The sequence below is a fragment of the Brassica napus genome, chromosome A4 (assembly GCF_020379485.1).
Source record: "Brassica napus cultivar Da-Ae chromosome A4, Da-Ae, whole genome shotgun sequence".
Lineage (NCBI taxonomy): Eukaryota > Viridiplantae > Streptophyta > Magnoliopsida > Brassicales > Brassicaceae > Brassica > Brassica napus.
This window is the reverse complement of record NC_063437.1, coordinates 9,700,311-9,722,746: the sequence shown is the minus strand read 5'-3', so window position 1 is coordinate 9,722,746 and position 22,436 is coordinate 9,700,311. Positions and strand designations below refer to the sequence as shown.

At 30.8% G+C, this 22,436-nt stretch overlaps 2 protein-coding genes and 1 long non-coding RNA gene across 5 annotated transcripts; 1 reads left to right on the top strand and 2 right to left on the bottom strand.

The window, feature by feature from the left end:
* Positions 1–8,414: 8,414 nt before the first annotated feature.
* LOC106446029 (protease Do-like 8, chloroplastic) lies at positions 8,415–11,365 on the bottom strand. Its single transcript, XM_013887698.3, has 11 exons — positions 11,115–11,365; positions 10,667–10,785; positions 10,250–10,338; positions 10,062–10,160; positions 9,899–9,965; positions 9,749–9,824; positions 9,386–9,670; positions 9,158–9,305; positions 8,998–9,084; positions 8,814–8,921; positions 8,415–8,706 (listed from the first exon to the last, which is right to left on the bottom strand). Exons 1-11 carry the CDS (start codon positions 11,261–11,263, stop codon positions 8,578–8,580), a joined length of 1,356 nt encoding a protein of 451 aa, XP_013743152.2. The 5' UTR covers positions 11,264–11,365; the 3' UTR covers positions 8,415–8,577.
* Positions 11,366–15,090: 3,725 nt separating this feature from the next.
* LOC125607920 lies at positions 15,091–18,389 on the bottom strand. Of its 3 annotated transcripts, none has more exons than XR_007338977.1 (8): positions 18,136–18,389; positions 16,959–17,537; positions 16,748–16,855; positions 16,200–16,323; positions 16,046–16,129; positions 15,843–15,945; positions 15,577–15,645; positions 15,091–15,331 (listed from the first exon to the last, which is right to left on the bottom strand). It is a non-coding gene; the product is annotated as an uncharacterized LOC125607920 (long non-coding RNA). The 3 variants fall into 3 exon arrangements; XR_007338975.1 differs by lacking the exon at positions 15,091–15,331 and adding an exon at positions 18,012–18,045 and having other exon boundaries at positions 15,341–15,645; positions 18,136–18,386; XR_007338976.1 differs by lacking the exon at positions 15,091–15,331 and having other exon boundaries at positions 15,341–15,645; positions 18,136–18,388.
* A 1,607-nt stretch (positions 18,390–19,996) lies between these two features.
* LOC106446030 (protein PTST, chloroplastic) lies at positions 19,997–22,226 on the top strand. The gene is made up of 9 exons (XM_048777439.1): positions 19,997–20,164; positions 20,291–20,324; positions 20,433–20,673; positions 20,794–20,883; positions 21,034–21,102; positions 21,181–21,286; positions 21,384–21,472; positions 21,565–21,677; positions 21,782–22,226. The coding sequence occupies exons 1-9, from the start codon at positions 20,023–20,025 to the stop codon at positions 21,882–21,884; spliced, it is 987 nt and encodes a 328-aa protein (XP_048633396.1). The 5' UTR covers positions 19,997–20,022; the 3' UTR covers positions 21,885–22,226.
* Positions 22,227–22,436: the final 210 nt, after the last annotated feature.

Here is a 22,436-nt window from a genome sequence, read left to right as displayed (position 1 = left end):
TAGACCAGCTGGTTTAGCAACATCTGTTTGTATAAACCAACACACAATCCCAAACGTGATCCTCGAGAAAGAAGACATCTATGCATCACTTGTGAGCTTCCTTTCATGATGAACGGTCTCATTGTTCCAATTTTCATGCCCAAAGAACTTTTCATCAACTAGCTTTACACCTACAAAGTTACGTACGTGTCTAGCATTTTACGTGCTCAAGATAAACATTTAAATATTTTACTACAAACTTTTTTTGAAAATCAAATTAGAATACCAATAGAAATAAATAAAACCATTTTATATGCACTAGTTTTACCGAAGAGATAAAATTATATTAGTAAGAAAATTATCATAAAATTATATAGGTGATTGCGAACATCTTCATCATTTATATATGTTAAATTTAATATATACAGTTTACATGTCAAGTTATAAGTGATAAACTAATATAAAAATGTAAAAAGAAAATATTTGCCAAAATATAAACAAAACAAAAGAAAATATTAGTAAAAAGTCATCAAATGTCTAGCAATGCATCCATTTTCATTTATCTTCTCGTGCGACCTAATTCTCGCACTTGTTTGTTTCTTTTATTTAACATTAGAGCAACTAACTTTTTCGATGGTTTCAAGTAAAAACCCTGAATGTAATCGCATTTTAAAGATGACGGTAGTAGTTTTACAATAAATATGACACTAATAATGTCTTTTACTGCGAATTTAGATAGCTAAGTTAATTTGAAACTATTTTAAACATATGGCTTTATTTTTAAGTAGTTCGCTGCAAATATAAAATAATGGGTGTGAGTAAAATTTAAGAAAATTTGGTCATTTTTGTTTAAAACTTATTTTTTAGAACTTTAGTAGTCATCCACTTACCTACTTGATTTGTATTTCAAAATTAAATAAAGAATCTCAAAACAATAAATGTTTTCAGGTTCTGTATTGGCTAGTCTTATCAAATATACACAAAACAAGTATTAATATCTAAGCAAGTATAGTAGTTAATATCATAGTCAAAAATGTTAAAATAAAATACCATAGTCAAAACAAAAATATATTATCATACATCATCTCTGCAAACTCACCATTTAAGTTGCAAGCCACGCAGATTAAGGAACATATGGTTATATTTGTTACCTTATGCTCTTAAATTCGAACGTTTATGCTAGGCTGTTTTTCAACTGAACTCTCCTTTATTTACAGAAATTAGGTACATAGTTCCAAAACAGTCAGCACTAACAAAAACCACTTTGCATTTTCTTACAAGGGTCAAAAATTTTAAGATTTCGTATTTCCTCATTTTTGCTCACACATATCACTATGTCCTCGTATCTCTATATAACAACATAATTAATGAACATTTCCGAACAACCCAAAGAGAAAATCTATCATACCTAAACACACGAGATATATAGATATTGAGAATGTAGTGGTGATTGTGGGAGCTAGACCAGCTGGTTTAGCAACATCTGTTTGTCTAAACCAACACTCAATCCCAAACGTGATCCTCGAGAAAGAAGACATCTATGCATCACTTGCGAGCTTCCTTTCATGATGCAGGGTCCCAATGTTCCAATCTTCATGCCCAAAGAACTTTTCATCAACTAACTTTACACCTACAAAGTGACGTACGTGTATAGCATGTTATGGGCTCAAGATAAACATATTAATATTTTACTACAAACTTTTTATGAAACTTTAATTAATATACCAATAAAAATATGTAAAACCATTTTATATGCACTAGTTTTAGCGAAGAGATAAAATTATATAGGTGATTGCTCTTCATCATTTATATATGTTAACTGAAATATATACAGTTTACATGTCAAGTCATAAGTGATCAACTAATATAAAAATGTAAAAAGAAATAATTTGCTAAAATATGGACAAATTAAAACAAAAGAAAATATTAGTAAAAAGTCATCAAATGTCTAGCCATGCATCAATTTTCATTTCTCTTCTTGTGCGACCTAACTCTCCCACTTGTTTGTTTCTTTTATTTAACATTAAAGCAACTAACTTTTTCGATGGTTTCAAGTAAAAACCCTGAATGTAATCGCATTTTAAAGATGACTGTAGTAATTTTAAAATAATTATGACAATAATATTGTCTTTTACTGCGAATTTAGATAGTCACGTTAACTTGTAACTATTTTAAACACATGCCTTTATTTTTAAGTAGTTCACTGTAAATTAAAAATAATGAGTGTCATTAAAATTTTTAAAAACATTTGGTCAATTTTGTTTAAAAAATTATTTTTAGAACTTTAGTAGTTATCTACTTACATAATTGATTTGTATTTCAAAATTAACTTAAGAATCTCAAAATTATAAATATTTTCAGATTATGTATTGGCTAGTCTTATCAAATATATACAAAATAAGTATTAATATCTAAGCAAGTATAGTAGTTAATATCATAGTCAAAAATGTTTAAATAAAATAGCATAGTCAAAACAGAAATATATTATCAAACATCCTCCCTACCAACTTACCATTTAAGTTGTAAGCCACGCATAATAAGGAACATATGGTTATATGTGTTACATTATGCTCTTAAATTCGTAATGTTTATGCTAGGCTGTTTTTCAACTGAACTCTCTTTTATTTACAGAAATTAGGTACATAGTTCTAAAACGGTCAGTACTAACAAAAACCACTTTGCATTTTCTTACAAGTGTCAAAAATTTCGTATTTCCTAGTTTTTGCTCACAAATATCACCATCTACTCGTATATCTCTATATAATAACAGAATTAATGAACTTCTCCGAACAACCCAAAGAGAAAATCTACCAAACCTAAACACACGAGATATATAGATATTGAGACTGTAGTGGTGATTAGGGCTGGATATTTTATCCGTTAAATTTTATTTGATTCGTTATTTGTTTCGACTCGATCCGAAAATTCTGGATATCCGTATACTTTCGAAGCAAAGAAAATACTAAAAGTCAATATCCGTTAAAATCGAAGCAAATCACAAATATTAAATTTTTGGGAAGTGGATATCCAATCCGATCCGGTAATATATAAATACATGTATATATTGATTCATTTTAAATTTTTAATGTATAAAATTATATAATTATTATTCTAACATATGATTTGATAAATTCTATTCACATAATTAGTTATATAAAAGTATTACATAAAAAGAAGAGAACACATTTATGACAATTATAATTTTTTTCTTAAGTTTTGTGTTATCTATATTATTAAAACTGAAGTACCTTTTGGTACTGTTTGGAAACTTAGATAGTAGATTAAATGAAAGTTGTTTGGAAACATGGATAGCAGATTAAATATTTTTTTATTTACATTTTTAGTCACTGTATTTCTTTCTCATTTACAGATTCTGTCGTTTGGAAACTTGGATAGCAGATAAAATGAGAATTGCTTGGAAACACGGAAAGCAGACTAAATATTTCTTTTTATTTACACATTTAGCCATTGTATTTCTTTCTTATTTACAAATCTGCCACACACTTAAAATCAAAAAATTAAATTAATCACAATGAATTGTTCTTTCTTTTTGCTGAAAATAAAAACACAAACTGTCATATATAGTATATATTAATCTGCTACAATACAATTTTCAAAAAAACCCAATATCATAAAATTAATAATAATTCATAAAAACCTACTGTGAAAATTAAATCATTTTAAATAAATAAACAAAAAAAATCAATAGGTTAATATATGAATATTACAATTACATCAAATTGCATCAAATTATAAAATTATAAATATAATATTACGTACAGATAAAAAATTATCATCAAACATCTATATTATAATATAATATATTCTACTCTAAATATATTTTACAAAACATAAAAATATAAATGGACATTTTATAAAATCAATGGTTTATAAATTTACATTGAACACAAGTTAAATCCAACACCCGCGTGGGGACGCAGCTCAAGATCTAGTTATAATTGTTAACTAAGTTAAAAAAATTTACAAAATATGTAGCTTCACTGCTTCTTTTAATTTGTATCATATATATCATGCAAAAAACTATTTTAAAAAATAAAATTTGTATCAAAATTTTAAGATTATTTGTATTAATCAAAACATATGAGATATCCGTAAGTATTTGTAAATATCCGCAAATATCTATTTATTTTTCGGATATCCGTTTTTCCGAATATCTGTATTTTTCTGAAGCAAAGAAAATCGAAAAATTAGATATCTGTGACATACGAAGCAAATCACAAATACCTCCAAAAACCCGGATATCCAATCCGTGCCCAGGCCTAGTCGTGATTGTGGGAGCTAGACCAGCTGGTTTAGCAACATCTGTTTGTGTAAACCAACACTCTATTCCAAACGTGATCCTCGAGAAAGAAGACATCTATGCATCACTTGCGAGCTTCCTTTCATGATGCACGGTCCCAGTGTTCCAATCTTCATGTCCTAAGAACTTTTCATCAACTAGCTTTACACCTACAAAGTGATGTACGTGTCTAGCATTTTACGTGCTCAAGATATATAAATATTTTACTACAAACTTTTTATGAAAATATAATTAGTATACCAATAAAAATATATAAAACCATTTTATATGCACTAATTTTAGCGAAGAGATAAAATTATATTAGTAAGAAAATTATCATAAAATTATATAGGTGATTGCGAACATCTTCATCATTTATATATGTTAACTGAAATATATACAGTTTACATGTCAAGTTATAAGTGATAAACTAATATAAAAATGTAAAAAGAAAATATTTGCTAAAATATGGACAAAACAAAAGAAAACATTAGTAAAAAGTCATCAAATGTCTAGCCATACATCCATTTTCATTTCTCTTCTCGTGCGACCTAACTCTCACACTTGTTTGTTTCCTTTATTTAACATTAAGGCAACTAACTTTTTCGATGGATTCAAGTAAAAACCCTGTATGTAATCGCGTTTTAAAGATGACTGTAGTAGTTTTACAATAAATATGACACTAATATTGTCTTTTACTGTGAATTTAGATAGTCAAGTTAATTTGTAACTATTTTAAACATATGCCTTTATTTTTAAGTAGTTCACTGTAAATATAAAATAATGGGTGTGAGTAGAATTTTATGAAAATTTGGTCAATTTTGTTTAAAAAATTATTTTATGTTGTTTAAAAAATTATTTTTTAGAACTTTAATAGTTATCCACTTACATACTTGATTTGTATTTCAAAATTATATAAAGAATCTTAAAATATTAAATGTTTTCAGATTCTGTATTGGCTAGTCTTATCAAATATATACAAAACAAGTATTAATATGTAAGCAAGTATAGTAGTTAATATTATAGTCAAAAATGTTAAAATAAAATAGCATAGTCAAAACAGAAATATATTATCATACATCCTCTCTGCCAACTCACCATTTAAGTTGTAAGCCACGCAGATTAAGGAATGTATGGTTATATTTGATATTTTATGCTCTTAAATTCGTAATGTTTCTGCTATGTTGTTTTTCAACTGAACTCTCTTTTTTTTTACAGAAATTAGGTACATAGTTCCAAAACAGTTAGCACTAACAAAAACCGTTTTGCATTTTCTTACAAGTGTCAAAAAATTTAAGATTTTGTATTTCCTCGTTTTTGCTGACACATATCACCATGTCCTTATATCTCTATATAACAACAGAATTAATGAACATCTCCAAACAACCCAAAGAGAAAATTTATCATATGTAGATATGGAGACTGTAGTGGTGATTCTGGGAGCTGGACCAGCTGGTTTATGCGCAAAGTTCACTTAGCTAAAAGATTTGCGAGCTTCCTTTCATGATGCACAGTCCCAATGTTCCAATCTTTATGTCCAAAGAACTTTTCATCTACTAGCTTTACACCTACAAAGTGACGTACGTGTCTAGCATTTTTTGGGCTCAAGATAAACATATTAATATTTTACTACAAACTTTTTATGAAAATCTAATTAATATACCAATAAAAATATATAAAACCATTTTATATGCACTAGTTTTAGCGAAGAGATAAAATTATATTAGTAAGAAAATTATCATAAAATTATATAGGTGATTGCGAACATCTTCATCATTTATATATGTTAACTGAAATATATACACTTTACATGTTAAGTTATAAGTGATAAACTAATATAAAAATGTAAAATGAAAATATTTGCTAAAATATGGACAAACAAAAGAAATTATTAGTAAAAAGTCATCAAATGTCTAGCCATGCATCTATTTTCATTTGTAACTATTTTAAACATATGCCTTTATTTTTAAGTAGTTCATTGTAAATATAAAATACTGGGTGTCAGTAAAAGTTTAAGAAAATTTGGTCAATTTTGTTTAAAAAATTATTTCTTAGAACTTTAGTAGTAATCCACTTACAAACTTGATTTGTATTTCAAAATTAAATAAATAATCTCAAAGTAATAAATGTTTTAAGATTCCGTATTACCTCGTTTTTGCTCACACATATCACCATGTCCTCGTATCTCCATATAAAAACAGAATTAATGAACATCTCCGAACAACTCAAAGAGAAAATCTATCATACCTAAACACACGAGATATATAGATATTGAGACTGTAGTGGTGATTGTGAGAGCTAGACCAGCTGGTTTAGCAACATCTGTTTGTCTAAACCAACACTCAATCCCAAACGTTATCCTCGAGAAAGAAGACATCTATGCATCACTTGCGAGCTTTCTTTCATGATGCACGGTACCAAAGTTCCAATCTTCATGCCCAAAGAACTTTTCATCAACTAGCGTTACAACTACAAAGTGACGTACGTGTCTAGTATTTTACGGGCTCAAGATAAACATATTAATATTTTACTACAAACTTTTTATGAAAATCTAATTAATATACCAATAAAAATATATAAAACCATTTTATATGCACTAGTTTTAGCGAAGAGATAAAATTATATTAGTAAGAAAATTATGATAAAATTATATAGGTAATTGCGCTTCATCATTTATATATGTTAACTGGAATATATACAGTTTACATGTCAAGTTTTAAGTGATAAACTAATATAAAAAGAAAATATTTGCTAAAACATGGACAAAACAAAAGAAAATATTAGTAAAAAGTCATTAAATGTCTAGCCATACATCCATTTTCATTTATCTTTCTCGTGCAACCTAATTCTCACACTTGTTTGTTTCTCTTATTTAACATTAAAGTAACTAATTTTTTTGATGGTTTCAAGTAAAAAATTAGTTATGGGTTTTGTGAAGGGATCTAACCCTTTTTCAGACTATCGGTACGAGTCTAAACCGACTTCTTGGCAGACTAAGGTCAAATATGATTGTGATTTTTCACCTTTTTTACTTTCCAAGTAGACAATCTATATATATAAAAATATGTTCGCCTCTCTCCTGTGATGCTACGTCATCTAGTCGTGCGTTATGGGAGTGACACTTGTCCTATTTTATATTTGGGGCCAAAATAAAACAAAAAGATGTCAGTTGTAATTGAACCTAACACCTCCTGCACTGGTAATTTCTCTTAAAACCACTAGGCTAAAGTCACTTTTTATAAATATGTGGCCGCGAAAATACTTATTATCGTGTTGGCTGGAAGTCCATGCTTCTTCTGCTTGTGGCCAGGGCCGGCACTGAACTGACGTCAAGATGAAGATCGTGAAGTTAAAAACTTTGCTCCAAACAGTTTTGTAATGTTTCCAACCTTTATAACTTGATGCATATAATATATATCAAAATACATTTGTTGTACACGCTTTTATTAGTTTTGCTTTTAAAAGAAGGTATTTGCAGTTATAAATGTTTTGTGCCAGTGAAGTAATGGTTGAAAAACCTCTATACATATGTCATTTTAAAATAACACTCAACTTCTATATATAGTCAATACATATGTCCATGTTATATTCTAGACTAAATATTTTCTCTTTTAAAAATATAGAAAACAATTTTTTTAGTCTACAAGCAAATGTTGTAGAGCAAGTATGCATTATACAAAATAATATATATTTAAAATCCATACGCAAAAACATAAAAGTTGATATAGACCTCTTTCTGACACATGCACACTCCACTATAAATAAGAATTATAAAAAAATAGTATTTTCATCAAACTTTATCACAAATCCACATTTGTACATCTATATTATGAGTTGGACAATTAGTTAATTTGATACAATACCAAAGCAAGAATCATCGAAAAACAACTATACCACCTCATACTAATAAGTAACACATAACAGATAACCAAATTCTTGAATCTTAAAACAAATTTTAACTCGAGCATTTAGTGAATATCAAATTAATTAATATCCCGCCCGTAGGACGGACCGACCCTAGTTGAAGATACAATGATTGTGGTTTACACCTTTGTAGACTAGTTTTGAGTGAAACATCAGATTCACAAGTGATTTGCACAATCGATCCAGAAAAGTACACGTCGACCACGGCCACTTCATATAAAGTACATATTTATTTCAAGAAGGGAACATGTTTCTTCCATTGACATACATACATAAATGTGTTCAAAGACTGAGAACCGCTAGTGACTTTGCTATTCTCATATTGAACGAGGAAAATAACAGAGACAATAAAGAGGGAGAGATCAAATGTTTTGTCATGAACTCTTCTCTTCCAATGAGATCTGTAACTCCAAATCGTCACTTCCTCTCTTGATCGCTAGTTTCACCTTATCACCCACACTATACTCATCCAATACCTTCATCAACTCAGCTTTGCTTTTCACCTGACCAATCACACGATCAGAATCTCAGTTCTGAGCAAAAACAAGAGAAACTTCGTTCTTTCTTCAAGAACAAACAAACTGAAACTTGAGAATAAGCAAAAGCTTACGGGTTTATCATCAACTGCAACAATGATATCTCCAAGTACTATATTACCAGCAAAACCACGGGATGTTGGACGCAACCCTGCTTTTGCAGCCAGGCTATCTCCAGGTACCTGCATTCACACTCATCAAATGTTAGAAAAAGAAAGAACACGTTTCTAGGTTTTCAAGTTATCATTATATACATACCTGAAGTACAAGAGCTCCATTGCGAACATTGAGTTGATTAGCTACTTGATCTGGAGCTAACTCTATGTTAATGCCAGCTCGAAGGACCTGTAACTTTGGATTTTTAGTAACAACATCAAGAAGAGAAAAAAACTAAACAATTGATTTTCTGTGTGCTTACTTTGCTGAATTGGATTAGTTGAGGAACAATCTTCAATACAGTTGATGACGGTATTGCAAATCCCACACCAGCAGATGTTCCTGTTTGTGTGTATATGGCTGTGTTGATCCCAATTAAGTTCCCTTTTGAATCCAGCAGAGGACCTCCACTGCAATTTATAATGCATTAATAAACACACACACAAGAAATGATTCCAGAAGAAAACACCCTTTTGTTTGATTTCTATACCTGTTTCCCGGGTTAATAGCTGCATCTGTTTGAATCCCACCACCAATGGTGACACCGGTTTGGCTAAAAATGTCGCGGTTAAGACCGCTGATGACGCCGACCGTAAGGGTATGGTCAAAACCAAACGGGTTCCCAATTGCTAAACACTGCTGCCCAACTTTAAGAGAATTTGATTGCCCAACTCTGATCGGTTTAAGGAGTGTTTCAGGTGCTTCTACTTTCAAGACAGCAAGATCCTTAGCACGATCAGCACCAACAAGTTTCCCTTCGAAATTCTTCTGTACCCTTCAAGATTTGCACATATCAGCAGACATGAGAAACAACACGAAAGATGGATAAATGTTGAAATCATTAAAAACTCACCCATCAGATGCAAGAATATTGACACGACCAACTACATCACCAGGGCTTGGATTTCTTGAAAGAGCATTGCCAATAACTGTTCAGCAGAAGATACAACCACAATCACTTAACCACTTGTTACTCTATCGCGGTTCACTAAGATCATCTTACCGTGATAATTTGTCACAATGTATCCCTGTTCATCCCAAACTACTCCAGAGCCATTTCCTTCAGGTATCTACGATTGAGTTTGAGAGAAACTGTACGTCAAACAATCGATGCATAACATGAACAAGATATAGTTTGTCTTTTTATGGTAGTGAGACAATAGTACCTCAACCACACCCGTCATTTTGAGCTGAGGGCGTAATGTCACATCAAATATGTTGACAACGGAGTAAGTATTTTTCTCAAACAGTTGAACAATTCTCCCCTGTAACAAACAGAGGAAAGATTATTATGAACTCTTAGTGTGACCATCAGAAACCTGAAACTTTGATATCCTCAGCCAAAGAAACTGACCTCGGTAGGGAAGAGAGGTCCAGCTGGGAAAACAACAGGTGGGATTACATCTTCAACTGTGGCAACAGATGGATCGCCAAGTGCTAGTGCTGCAGTTTCATCAAAAGCGTTAACTCAACAACCAACTACATCACTAGGACTAAAAGTGTTATGTAAAGGCTACAACAGTTGATGATTGATACATGTTCTACTAGACCAATAAATAGCATTAGAAATATGATTTGACACCGTAGTTTCTGTATTAAGATTCTGAAACTCGAACACTCTTTATTTCAAAATGATTTCTAATGTGGGCTTTAGATCATCAGTGGCTAAGAAGTATAATGCTCTGAGTGTGACAATTAAGGCTCCTATACAGACTTTGCCTCATCAATGTGTTGAAAACAAAGCTGAAGAAGATGACAAAAAGGTGCAGACCTGATAAGTACCTTGAAGGATTACAGCACAGATTCATGAATACACTTGTCAACCAGATTCGCCTTGGGACACTTTTCATGGCTAACTCATTCAAACTCGACTTCCAATCTCGACCAATCCTATCATCAAAAAGAATACAAGAAGCTACATGAAAACACAGCTAATGAACCAATGTTCCAAATCTCAAATTGAGCATTTTCTCAATTTTCTTTTAAATTGAAAACTTTATCATTTGAAAAAAAAAGCTTTATGTAAGTGAAACTGAGAATGGCGTTACATGTCTCATTCAATGTTTATGAATTGTTTCTAACAATGGTACTGAAAAATCTTAAAGCAACCCAAATCAAAAGCTAATGCTTTAAGGAACATAAAGTTTCACAATCAAAAGGAAACATCTTTTAAGCGAAAACAGAATAAATTGCAGAAATTAAGCGAAATGGCTGATTACTTCACTGAAGAAGCTGGTCGGTCTGAAACGACGTCGCCTTGGGAGATTCTGGAGCATGCGGAGGAGAGAAGCTGTCGTCGACCCACGAAATCATTCTCGGAGGGAGTGAACGCATCAGGTCGCAAAGAGCAGGACGCAATCACCTGCATCTTTCTGCGACTAACTCTGACCAACCGATCTCACAAAGCCTTGGATGATACAATCTCTGATTTTTTTTTGTAGCTGAGTAAGTAGGAGTCAGCCGAAATACCGTAAGTACCCCCCCCCCCCCCCCCCCCCTCAAATTTTTTCACTTATTTTTTTTTGTCAAACCCTCTAAATTCTAATGAAAAATACAAATTAAGACTTAACTGTTAAACTTGCACAATATTTACAACATAATACCATTAAAATAATTAAATAAACTTATTTTTAAGTATTGTCTTTTCTAAAATTAATGAAGTAATAATTACTCCTACTTCTATGTTTTTCATGTCTTTTTCAAAATTAATAAAACATTTTCTAAATTAAATTCACAATCAATTCAATATAAATCTTTTAACTAATCTATTTCACATTAATATTATAAACATTAATGAATATCAATAATATACATAAAATATTTATGTAACAATATAAGTTACATTTTGTCTCATTCTCTCCCCCCCCCCCAACAATTCACATTACTCTTCATTTTTTTGAACAAATTCTTCTTCTTACCAATTTAAATATATTACATGCACCATTATAATTATTTACCAACTTACCATGTATATAAAATAATTTATTAGACATTATCGTAAAATTTTGATCCACAAAAAAAAAAAACATTTGTATAAATGCACGGATAATATTCTAAAAATTGTGGTAATTCAATTGACGGTTTCCAAGACAAAATAAAATTAAAATATATACTATCATTTAGACAAAATAATTTATTTACAAAAATAAAAGAAAACATTCGCAAAGTCATGGTTTAAATATACACAAACTTAAGAACATTTATAATTTCTTATCAGTTATATCAAATTTATATTTTCATTTTATTTTCTTACAAATTTAAATCTTAATTTGTATTTATTCCAAATTTGATAGAATTTTAACAATCATTTTCTTTTCTTACAAATATTATAGATAATGTATCATTTATAAATAGCATGCTAATTCACAATTGTCTATTTCGAACTTTTTATTTAAAAAAATTGTTCGCTATATATCTTAGACATGGATCTAATTACATAAATGTTATAATTTTTTAATATAATATCCAATATCGGTGATAAATTTTACTCTAAAATTCTAAAATATAAAATTAAATACAAATATAATATTTACATTTACAAATATATCATTAAATACAAACACAAATTAAATACTCGCGCGGATCAAGGTCTAGTTTCACTTATTTATTTTTTTATTTTTGTGAAATGATTTTATCATAGTTTTCTTTTTGTCAACCGATTTTTTTTATCATAGTTATTACTGATTATGACCAGTTGAACTACCGGGGTACCCCGTCATGCGAGAGTCAAGCTCCCTTCATCTCCCTGCGAGTTTGACACCGCAGTAATCTGTCTTTGCTCCGTTTCACTGATGTTGCTCTCCATTGGATTATCCAGAGCTTCATCTCGTAACTGCAAAGGTCTGGGGGTAAAACCACTTCCTTCCACCACCTCTCTAAACGCACCACCGGCTCTCCCTACTTCAGCTTTCTCCACTCGCAATCTTTTTCCCGACTCCGATAGACTGATCTCTCCTTTCGTCGGGCCAAAAATCAAACCTCTAGTGGGCCTATTGCTTAACTTTTTGGGTTTTCCTCTCGCTCCCTCTGCCATTTTCTTATTTCCGGCCCATTTCTCCTTATGACCCACTTTCGAAAGATTCATTAAATTCGTTCTCCCGCCAAAGACTAGAGATTCCTTCCCTCGCAAGATTTCCTCATCTTTGGTATTTTCAATATTCGAATCTTGATTCTCCTTATTTTCCTCACCAGACCCCATAACTTCCCGTGATACACTCAGATCCGTATCCATCTCCAAACTGCCATATTTGTTAGACAACGAAATATTCCCGGTTTCCTTGCTTCGAGGGGTCCATATCATATGTTTTCTTAGATTTTGTAGTTACCAAATCCACGTGTAATAATCTTCTTTGTCAGATATACATTAGTAATTTATTCTTTCTTTTTGTCATCTGAATTTTGTTATAACACAACATTACAAACCCTTTCAAGGGAGATTACAAATCCGAGCATAGGAACTAAAGACATCTCCAACCCTACTCCATTTTTGACTTCAAACTCAATTGTGAAGTAAAATCTTTTCCAACCCCACTCCATTTTGGAGTTGAACTTTTTATATTTATGAAATAATCCTTTTAATTTTAATGTTTTTATTTCATACTTAAAATAATATAATAACATAAAAAAAATATAATATTCCGCAAAAGATTACTTTATAGTTTACAGAAAATATGCATAAACTCATAAAAGTCAAAACTAAAAATAAATAATATAAAATAAATATAATATACTATAAATAAGTAATTTAATAATTAATTTGGTAAATTATTTTCGAAACTACCAAAATCGGTGAAGTATTATTCAAACGGAATAGATGAGTTTTTTAATCTTGTGGGTCAAAGTTTTGATTGATAACATTTGTACTTGTTGAACTTGATATATGCACAAACAAACAATATAACCCAATACATAATTCAAATTACAAAAAATAACTTTGTTTTTTTCTTTATGTTCTTTTAATGCATAAAAATATTTTTGAATTAGAAAAATTGCATATGATAAAATCTGCATGAATTGAAATTGGAAGATAATCTCTCGTTGTATTTTTTGTGATAAATATTTAATTTAAATAAAATATATTATTATGTAAATTTTGTAAACATAAAATAGTTGGGTTAATTGTTAATTTTTTATAAGTTGAAGTTACTAATAACAATTATTAACTAAATGAAAATATAATCCTTTTGTTTGGAGTAAAAAATGGAGTAATACATTGGAGTAAAATTCAACTCCATTTTGGAGTTACACTATTTTGGAGTAAAATTTGGAGTAATACATTGGAGATGCTCTGAAAACCACAAAGAAGAAAACAAGCAGTCGATTAAATACTTGATTCTTAAAGTGGATAAGACAGTGGCCAAGCTAGAAAGATGCTAAAGGGTGTGTTGGGTGGGTGCACATGCACGGATGCACCCATAATTTTTCAAAAACTTGTTTTCTTTAAAGGAACTAGAGTCTTTGTCCGCGCTACGCGCGGAAAATGCTTTTAAATATTTTAATTTTAAATAATAATCTACAATAATTTGTAGTTAGCTTATATTATTTAATATATCATTTATTTAATTTAAATCTTTATACATTTTAGGATTAATACTCTTTGTTTGATTTTCTTTTCCACTTGCTAATGTTCAATAATTTTATAAAAAAAATATTCTTTCATCCTATATAATTACTCTCACAAATGTGTATTTCCAATAGAATTTAATTTATTAAACCTTCAGTTTCATTGCATTGCATGTTTTCTATTGTCTTTGTAGTTAGGTGTAACCTCCTTCTTACTTCATTTTTATTCTCGATTTAGAAGTTTATCTTTGTATAATGTAAATTTTGTCATTTATGTTTCCAATCTTTTTTGGGCCATCTTTTTTTATATGTTTAATTATATTCAGCTTTTAGGTATTTTTTACCCAAGAGAAAGATGAGTTTTTGGGAGAGTTTGATTTTTTTAAAAAAAATTATTTTCCCTTTTAAAGGATATAGTCAAAGATCGTAAATGTTGGTTTAGCGAAATATATTACCTTCCTTTTCAGCTGAAGATTTTTGTAAATATGGGATTTTATATAAAGATTCCTTACAAAGTTAGTAACCACGTATCCTTAGAAAATTTTGTGAGTCGTGATTTTTTTAAAAATCTAGAAGAATTATTGTGTTGGGTTTTAACTTTTAAAACAGCTTCATGGGCTGAGGAGAGAATTATTGGTGGTCAAATATTTAATTTTTTCCAATCACAACCTGTATGCTTATTATGGTGCATAAGAGTTAAATATGGTTTGTGTGTGTGTTCCTGACTCTCTATTAGTGTTGTTGTGAAACTACAGTGTTCAACAATCTTATAGGCTTGTTTTTTGGTGGTCATAGACCTCATGGAACTCCATATATCTGCTGGAAATTGCTTCTATCTCTGCTATTGAGATTGTCAAATCTAGAAATTTTAATCCTGAAAAAATGTTGCAAACAATACAAAAAAAAAGTTAATGTAAGTAATGGTTTAATGTTGTAGTTTTTAATATGTAATAACCCAAAAAATTCAGAACATGAAAAAAATTATGGAAATGAAAGTTTAATAAAACTTTGATTGATAGAAAATGAAATATTTTTTTAAGAGATGAGGAATATAGAGAGAATTATTGTAGTAGACTTCAGCTCAAAGTTTAGATGACCACTTCATGAGTGATTACTAACTTTGTATGAGATTAATAGTGCTGTCACACTAAAATCGAGTAGCAGGAGTTGTGGCGAGTATCAGTTTTCCTGTAGTCATGTAAGAATAAAAAGGGTGTTACAATTTAAAGACAATTTTATGTTCTATCAAACAGAGAAGCCATTGTGAACCACAAAGTAAACCAATAATCCATATAAATATATAAAAAACATGTTGAAGTGGAAGTTTATTCATTCTAATAACTAAACAATATCTATATATCCCTAAAATAATTGATAATTATTACCTTTAAATACTCTGGGATTGATGCTTGTAATGATTACAACTTTGTATTTCATGATTGTCATGCTATGTAAGTCTCTAAACTGGGCAAGCAGACCATTTTTGACCTGCAGGAATTGTGTGAATATATATAAGTTGGCCTTACGCAAAATTTTAAATAAACGGTTGGGTTTAATGTACATTTAAAAAAAAAAAAAAGTTTGGTACCTGTTTAGTAGTAGAACAATTCTGACCTCCGTTGTTGCCCTCGGAGATCGTTACCTTGAAACATTCTTATTTGTCCAACTACATCTGGGATAATGTTTGTCTTTCATGTCAAATTTTACTTTTTAAGAAATAATCAAAATAAGTGGTTGTTTACCTGGTAAGTTGTTGGTACCAGTGGCTATGTCAATCAACTGTTTGTATCGGAGGGGATGGAATGTGGTAAGAGGCATCATCGGGATCATTTTCCTCTATTTGTATAACCGTTGTGAACCTTGTTGCTGAAAAAATAAGAGAAAACACATTACTTATATGGAGAATAATTTTAGATTATCGGATCACCCAATTTGATATTAGATAAGAATAGCACATTTCTTTCAAATATTTCATAGAATAGAGTTTTATGAACAACAACTTCATGAAACTCCTAAAGTTTTTGCTTAATACAAAACCTAACTAAATAAGTCTCTATTTTCTGTTAGACAACAGATGGTTGACCGTTTTGTCATTTAGTTACATTATCTTTATATTGGCTAAGACGCAACTTAGTCTTCCAAGTTAAAAAGAAAAGCCTGAATACAGATTGCAATACGCTTTGACATTCATGGGTAGCACTATCTCTAGGTTACCATTTTAACTTTCTTATGATTGAAAGATTATCAATGTGTATGAGTCAGAGACTGATAAATGATCCAGAATTCTCACCTTTTGTACATAATATATAATTCTCGATGAAGACCTTAGCCATCCTTTAACAAAAGCTAATGCAAATCCACCGACGAATGTAGATACCAGCTGAATAAACTTCCCAACCTGCAAGATTCAAGAAAATATAATCTCTTTGTTAAAAAAAAAAAATTTAAGCTTCAAAGTTTTATTATTTTAAGCTTCAAAGTTTTATTTATTGTGGTATTACCTTCTCACCCATGGCGTCTTGTATAAGAACAGTATCTCCAGACATTCTACCAACAACCTCTCCTGTGTTTGTTTCCACATTGAAAAATCCAATGTCTTGTCTGAGAATTGTTTTCAGATACATACTCCTTATCCTCGCTGCTTGTCTCTCTACCGTGACATCCAAGAAGCCACCTCTGCAGCAACAACAACAAAATAAAAACTTGTGTAAAAAGCAACGAAGAAACAAAAAAAAATGATAAAAACTTGATGAGCTCATCCATGGACGGGAGTATAACGGAGCTAAGCGATTCTCGAAGCATCAAACGGTGGGAGAGGTTGTTGATGTCCTCAGAGGTGCAAGCGAAATGGAAAACTCAAGAACCTTAGCAAACTCTGGATGAGATTCACATTTTTGTTTCAAGAAGTACTCCACTGCCTTGACATCGTGGTTGGTTACTTTCTCGATCTTCTTGACTTCCAACGCGGCTTCCACGTTGAACCCATCGATGATCGCTTGCAAGTAAGCCTCAGCTTCTTTACTAAAGCTTGGAACTTCGGTGAGTTCGGGAATTTTTGAAAGCCTAAGAAGCCATTTAATCTAACAAACACAAGAACATGGGTGCATTAGGACCTATCAAAGATCTCTCAAATATATGTTTTTCACTTTCTGATTCAAGAAGCAAAACCATAAAAAGGTTAAAAAGGAGATTTGTACGTGAATGGACCAAAACCAAGAAAGCTGGAGTTTTTTAGATTCTAACAAACAGAGCAATGGAATGAAATATCATAATTTCCACCTTTAAAAACAAAGCAGAACATGATAAGATCTCATCAAAATCCTTACACTCTGGTGAAACCAAGATTCACAGATGAGTAATGAATGACCAAAACAGAGAAAGCTCAAGCCTTTCATATTATAAAAACAGAGCAAAATCAAATGAAAATCATAACTTCACCGCATAGAAACAGAGCAGAACATGATATAATTTCATCAAAAGCCATACACTACGGTGAAACCAATCTACACAAAACTGACCAATCTGAGACTGAACAAATATTACTGTAACAATACCTGTTGGGAGCAGGTGAGAATTGGAGAGAAGCGTCTGGTTGAGGGAGGTGTTGAAAATTTATTGGTTAATAAAATTAGTTAGGTTAAGTGGTTCTTTCTTACTAAGCAAAAGAAAATTTCATACCCGTAATTGTGGTTTCATCGCCATGGATTGAGCTTTGAGTGGTTCTAGGGTTCTGGTTTGTACGAAAGAGAGAAGATCAGTACATACAGAAAGAGGAAAAGAGGAAGATGAAACGGAATCATTATTGAATCGAAAGTATTGATTGTGTAGAAGTGGTTCTCGGCTTCTTTGCTCTTGATTGGAGAAGACGAAGTGGTAGAGGTGAGGTGAAGGATTTCAACGTTTTTTTTTTTATCTGTGAAGTCTGTCTGACGTGTCCAATTACATCGTTCCTGATTTGTTGATTAAATTGTCCTACGTGGACACTCTCCCTAATGCTCATATAACCCTTTTAGTATAGGTTAGATTATATATATACTAGGTTAAGATTCGCGCCTTGCGCGAGATTAACGTTATATATATATATTATTTTATATATTATATGTTTCTAATCTATTATGAAATAATAAATATCTATTGAATAATTAAAAATTCAGTAACTATTACCTATATAATTAAGTTGGTGCAAACATATAAATAAATTTTATTAATCCAAAAAAATATTTTTTTCTATTTGATATGATATATAATTAAATTTAAATGATAGTAACAAATATATATAATATATTTTAATATTAATATTTATTAAATGATGTTTTTTGCTCATGTTTTTTTATCATTTGTATCTGTTATAGCAAAAAAAAAAATTACTGATAACAAAATTTTTATTGTGTGATTAATAGTTTAAGTAATTTATAACATTTTTAAAAATTAATTTGTCAATATTTTTTTCAAAATTTTTAACCAAAAAAATTGTTCAAAGTAACTTTCAAAATTAAGATATTTATTTATTTTCTTATATGACATATAATTTAATTTAAAATGATATATATATATATATATATATGTATATTTATATATTTTTTATTTTTAATACTTATTAAATGAGACTTTCAACTTATATGATTTTTTAATTATTTGTATCATTTCATAACAAAAAATTTAAACTATAAGTCACAAAATTTGAATGTGAAACTTTTAATGGTTTTAGTAATTTATACTCGTTTTAAAAAATTCAAAATATAACATATAAAGAATTTTTTTAATTTTTATTAAATGGTTACTATGGTTATTTAATTTATTTTAATAGTTTAAAATTAAAAAAAAAACATAATATAAGATTTACTTATTTTTATCAAATCTTTATTAATCAAAGTCATTAATTGTAATATATACTATTGCCATATTAGATAATTCTGGAATTTTATTTATGGAAATAATGAAGCATATTAATAATATATTTATTGTTAGTTTAATAAAAAATTTATTATATATTTAGATGGACCAACTTATTCCTCTAAAGATTCTAAGAATCATTATAGTGATGACATGTGGCTATAAAAAAATGTTATAATGTTTCTCAAATAATATATAGGGGATATATATTATAATGTGTACGTAAGTTTATATCTACTATACTAATTGTGCACCCACTGGAAAAGAGGTCTGGATTCACCCTTGGCTACGAGGCAAATGATGAGTATAAACAAGTAACAAATAAGTAACCTGAAGGTAAGTAACGAAACTGTGTTACAAAAAAAAAAGGTAAGTAACCAAGCTTATATATTAAATTAAAAGAGCGATTTCAAATCCCAAACCAAAAAATTACTGCAAAGAAACAAACCAAGCGACATTTAATTTCGCCCACGTCTTGTTTCATGCTTGCAACAAGATAATCACTGAGATTTGAAAGAGATAAGAGGATCAATTTATCATTTAAGAAAATAAATCTCCGTAAACCAATAAAACTAGAACTTTGAGGACTAGATTTGAAACATTATTTCCCACGGTTTCCATATGTTTCTTCATATTTCGAAAGATTAATTTAAAAAAGGTTTAATCAAAATTATGTTGCTGCCAGCCACACAGAAATATTTTAATTTACTTTCTCGAGTTTTGTTCGTCTTCTTCACTCGTCCATCAGTCTCTCCAAATCAGTTTATCACTCGCCTTTTCTGCTACAATATGAAGCACTTCTGTACAATTCAAGGTTGGTTTCATTCTTCTTCTTCTTCCCAGCAATCTCATTGGACAGTCTATCAACTAGTTTCAGCCTCTGGAATGGGGGGTGGAATTGGATTAAAGAACCCTAATTTCCGTTAATTTTTGAATGCAGGTTGTGTACCCAGAATGGAATTTGGATTTTTAAGGTAAACTAATTTGATTATTTTGTTTTTTGTTTTTAACTCATAAAAAAATAACCTTTTCGACACTGATCTTGTTCATGTTCATGTCCTTGTTCTTGTTCTTGAACACAGACATTGTCTTGAGCAAAATCTCACTCTTTCATGGAACTTAAAGGCATCAAGTTTGGCCACAACTTCATATCTCCAGAGACTTCCTTTATCTATGGTAGCTTCTTCACGAAATCATTACTACAAGAACAGTTTGCTCTTGAAGAGATATTTAGTCCGTGTCGGCAGCAGCACTGAGGAGGAACACTCATTGTCACAAGATTCACTCGATGACTCTGTTTCTAGACCTCTCACTAGTGACGAGGTTACAAGCTTTATTTACGTTCCTCTCTTGTTACATATAGATATATGTTCTTTACATGATGAAAGGAACTTGCAATGGAGATTGATTGATGTAACAAAAATCTCCCCTTGGTTATTGTAGTTGAAGTCGTTGCTCATCGATAACCAGAGATCGAAGCTTGTTAAGAAGTTGAGTGAAGCTAATCAACATAACCGCTTCCTCAAGCGTCAGGTGATTGTCTAATATGTACATTATCTATCTTTTGTTGTTCTTCGATGGTTGTTTGTTGAACATTCTTTTTTTAATAACTTCAAAATATATAGTCATGTTTGGTTAATGTTGGCAGAAACATGTTTATTCACTTTTGACAGTCTTTTCCAGCTTAAAACACAGGAGGACGAGATAACTAACATCAAAAGTGAGCTTGCAATCATGGAGCTCGAAGTTCAGGTCTTTATATCTTAGATCTTTTTACAGTGTCAAGATTCACCATCTCCTTCCCTTAAGCTGATCTAGTAATACATGTAGGCTCTGGTCAACTTGGCAGAAGAAATAGCAAATCTTGGTATTCCACAAGGGTCTAGAAAGATTAGCGGAAAGTACATTCAATCACACCTTCTCTCTCGTTTAGATGGTTCTTCTCTTCTCCTCTTGGTTTTGCATCATTACATAAGTTTCCTTCAAGGAACTATATACTAACTAAATCTTCTTCTTTTGTTCTCCCATTAAAGCTGTTCATAATAAGCTGAAGGAACAAATAAAAGACGTGGAAGCTGCACAATCCAAGGAAGTTAATGTCTTCTGGATTGGTATGGCAGAGGTAAATAACCTTCACCTTCTGAAATGTTCTTTCTTACAGTATATTGATGCATTTGACATTAAACATCATTTATTTGATAATCGTCACATAAGAGTGTACAAGTAATGGGATCTTTCGATGGATGGAGCCAACCTGAGGATCTATCACCCGAGTACACAGCTTCTTTTACTAAATTTTCCACCACATTAGTCCTTCGTCCTGGGCGGTACCATTTCCTCTTCTAGTTTCTTTTTTTTTTTTTTTTTTGCATTCATCATCATTTTTTCGTGTTTCAAACTAGTTTTTTTTTTTAATTCTTGAAACTTAAAGGTATGAGATGAAGTTCTTAGTGGATGGAGAATGGCAGATCTCACGTGAGTTTCCTACTTCCGGAGAAGGAATGTTGGAGAACAATGTTCTAGTGGTGGAATAGTTGCATCACCCATTTTGGTCATACATAACCCATCTGTTTTCAGACCGGTGTAAATGAGATGCTAGACACAACCCATGTAACTAGGAGGTCTTTTACTCGCGGATTTTTTTTATATTTAAATGCCATTCTGAGGTGTTTGAATGTTTGATACAAGGAGTAATACAACAAATAGGTGACTGAGAGGGATACCGGATTAAGGGGTCTTTGGATCAAGAGAGACTCTAAAACAAACTATTTTCTTTTGGGTTAATCAACAAGTATTGTTTTAGATCTCTGAGTACTAAAGGGTGATCTTTTTCCTGAAACCCATCAGCTTCACAAAGGAATCATTTGCCTTTCTCATATTTTGTTATTTTTCTTACATCAAGAAGTTTTTGATTTTGTATGAAAGAGCCACATGGCCATTTTATAAAAGAGTAAATTATTGGAAGCTATATCTAATCAGAGACATTAGATTCTCTGTGTGATTTGGACCGCTTCTGCATTAATGCGACCTGTTGTCTTCCAACTCTTGAGATCATGATAGAAAACACAAAACGCTTGCGTTTTTCT

What these genes read in the sequence shown, in the direction of transcription:
- LOC106446029 (XM_013887698.3), bottom strand. Translation starts at nt 11,263, where the DNA reads ATGCAGGTGATTGCGTCCTGCTCTTTGCGACCTGATGCGTTCACTCCC. An exon ending in TCCTTCAAGGTACTTATCAG is followed by an intron (nt 10,339 to 10,666) that starts GTCTGCACCTTT and finishes ATGAAACTGCAG; the next exon opens with CACTAGCACTTGGCGATCCA. An exon ending in AATATTCTTGCATCTGATGG is followed by an intron (nt 9,671 to 9,748) that starts GTGAGTTTTTAA and finishes CAAATCTTGAAG; the next exon opens with GGTACAGAAGAATTTCGAAG.
- LOC106446030 (XM_048777439.1), top strand. Translation starts at nt 20,023, where the DNA reads ATGTTGCTGCCAGCCACACAGAAATATTTTAATTTACTTTCTCGAGTT. An exon ending in GACCTCTCACTAGTGACGAG is followed by an intron (nt 20,674 to 20,793) that starts GTTACAAGCTTT and finishes TGGTTATTGTAG; the next exon opens with TTGAAGTCGTTGCTCATCGA. An exon ending in ACCGCTTCCTCAAGCGTCAG is followed by an intron (nt 20,884 to 21,033) that starts GTGATTGTCTAA and finishes AGTCTTTTCCAG; the next exon opens with CTTAAAACACAGGAGGACGA.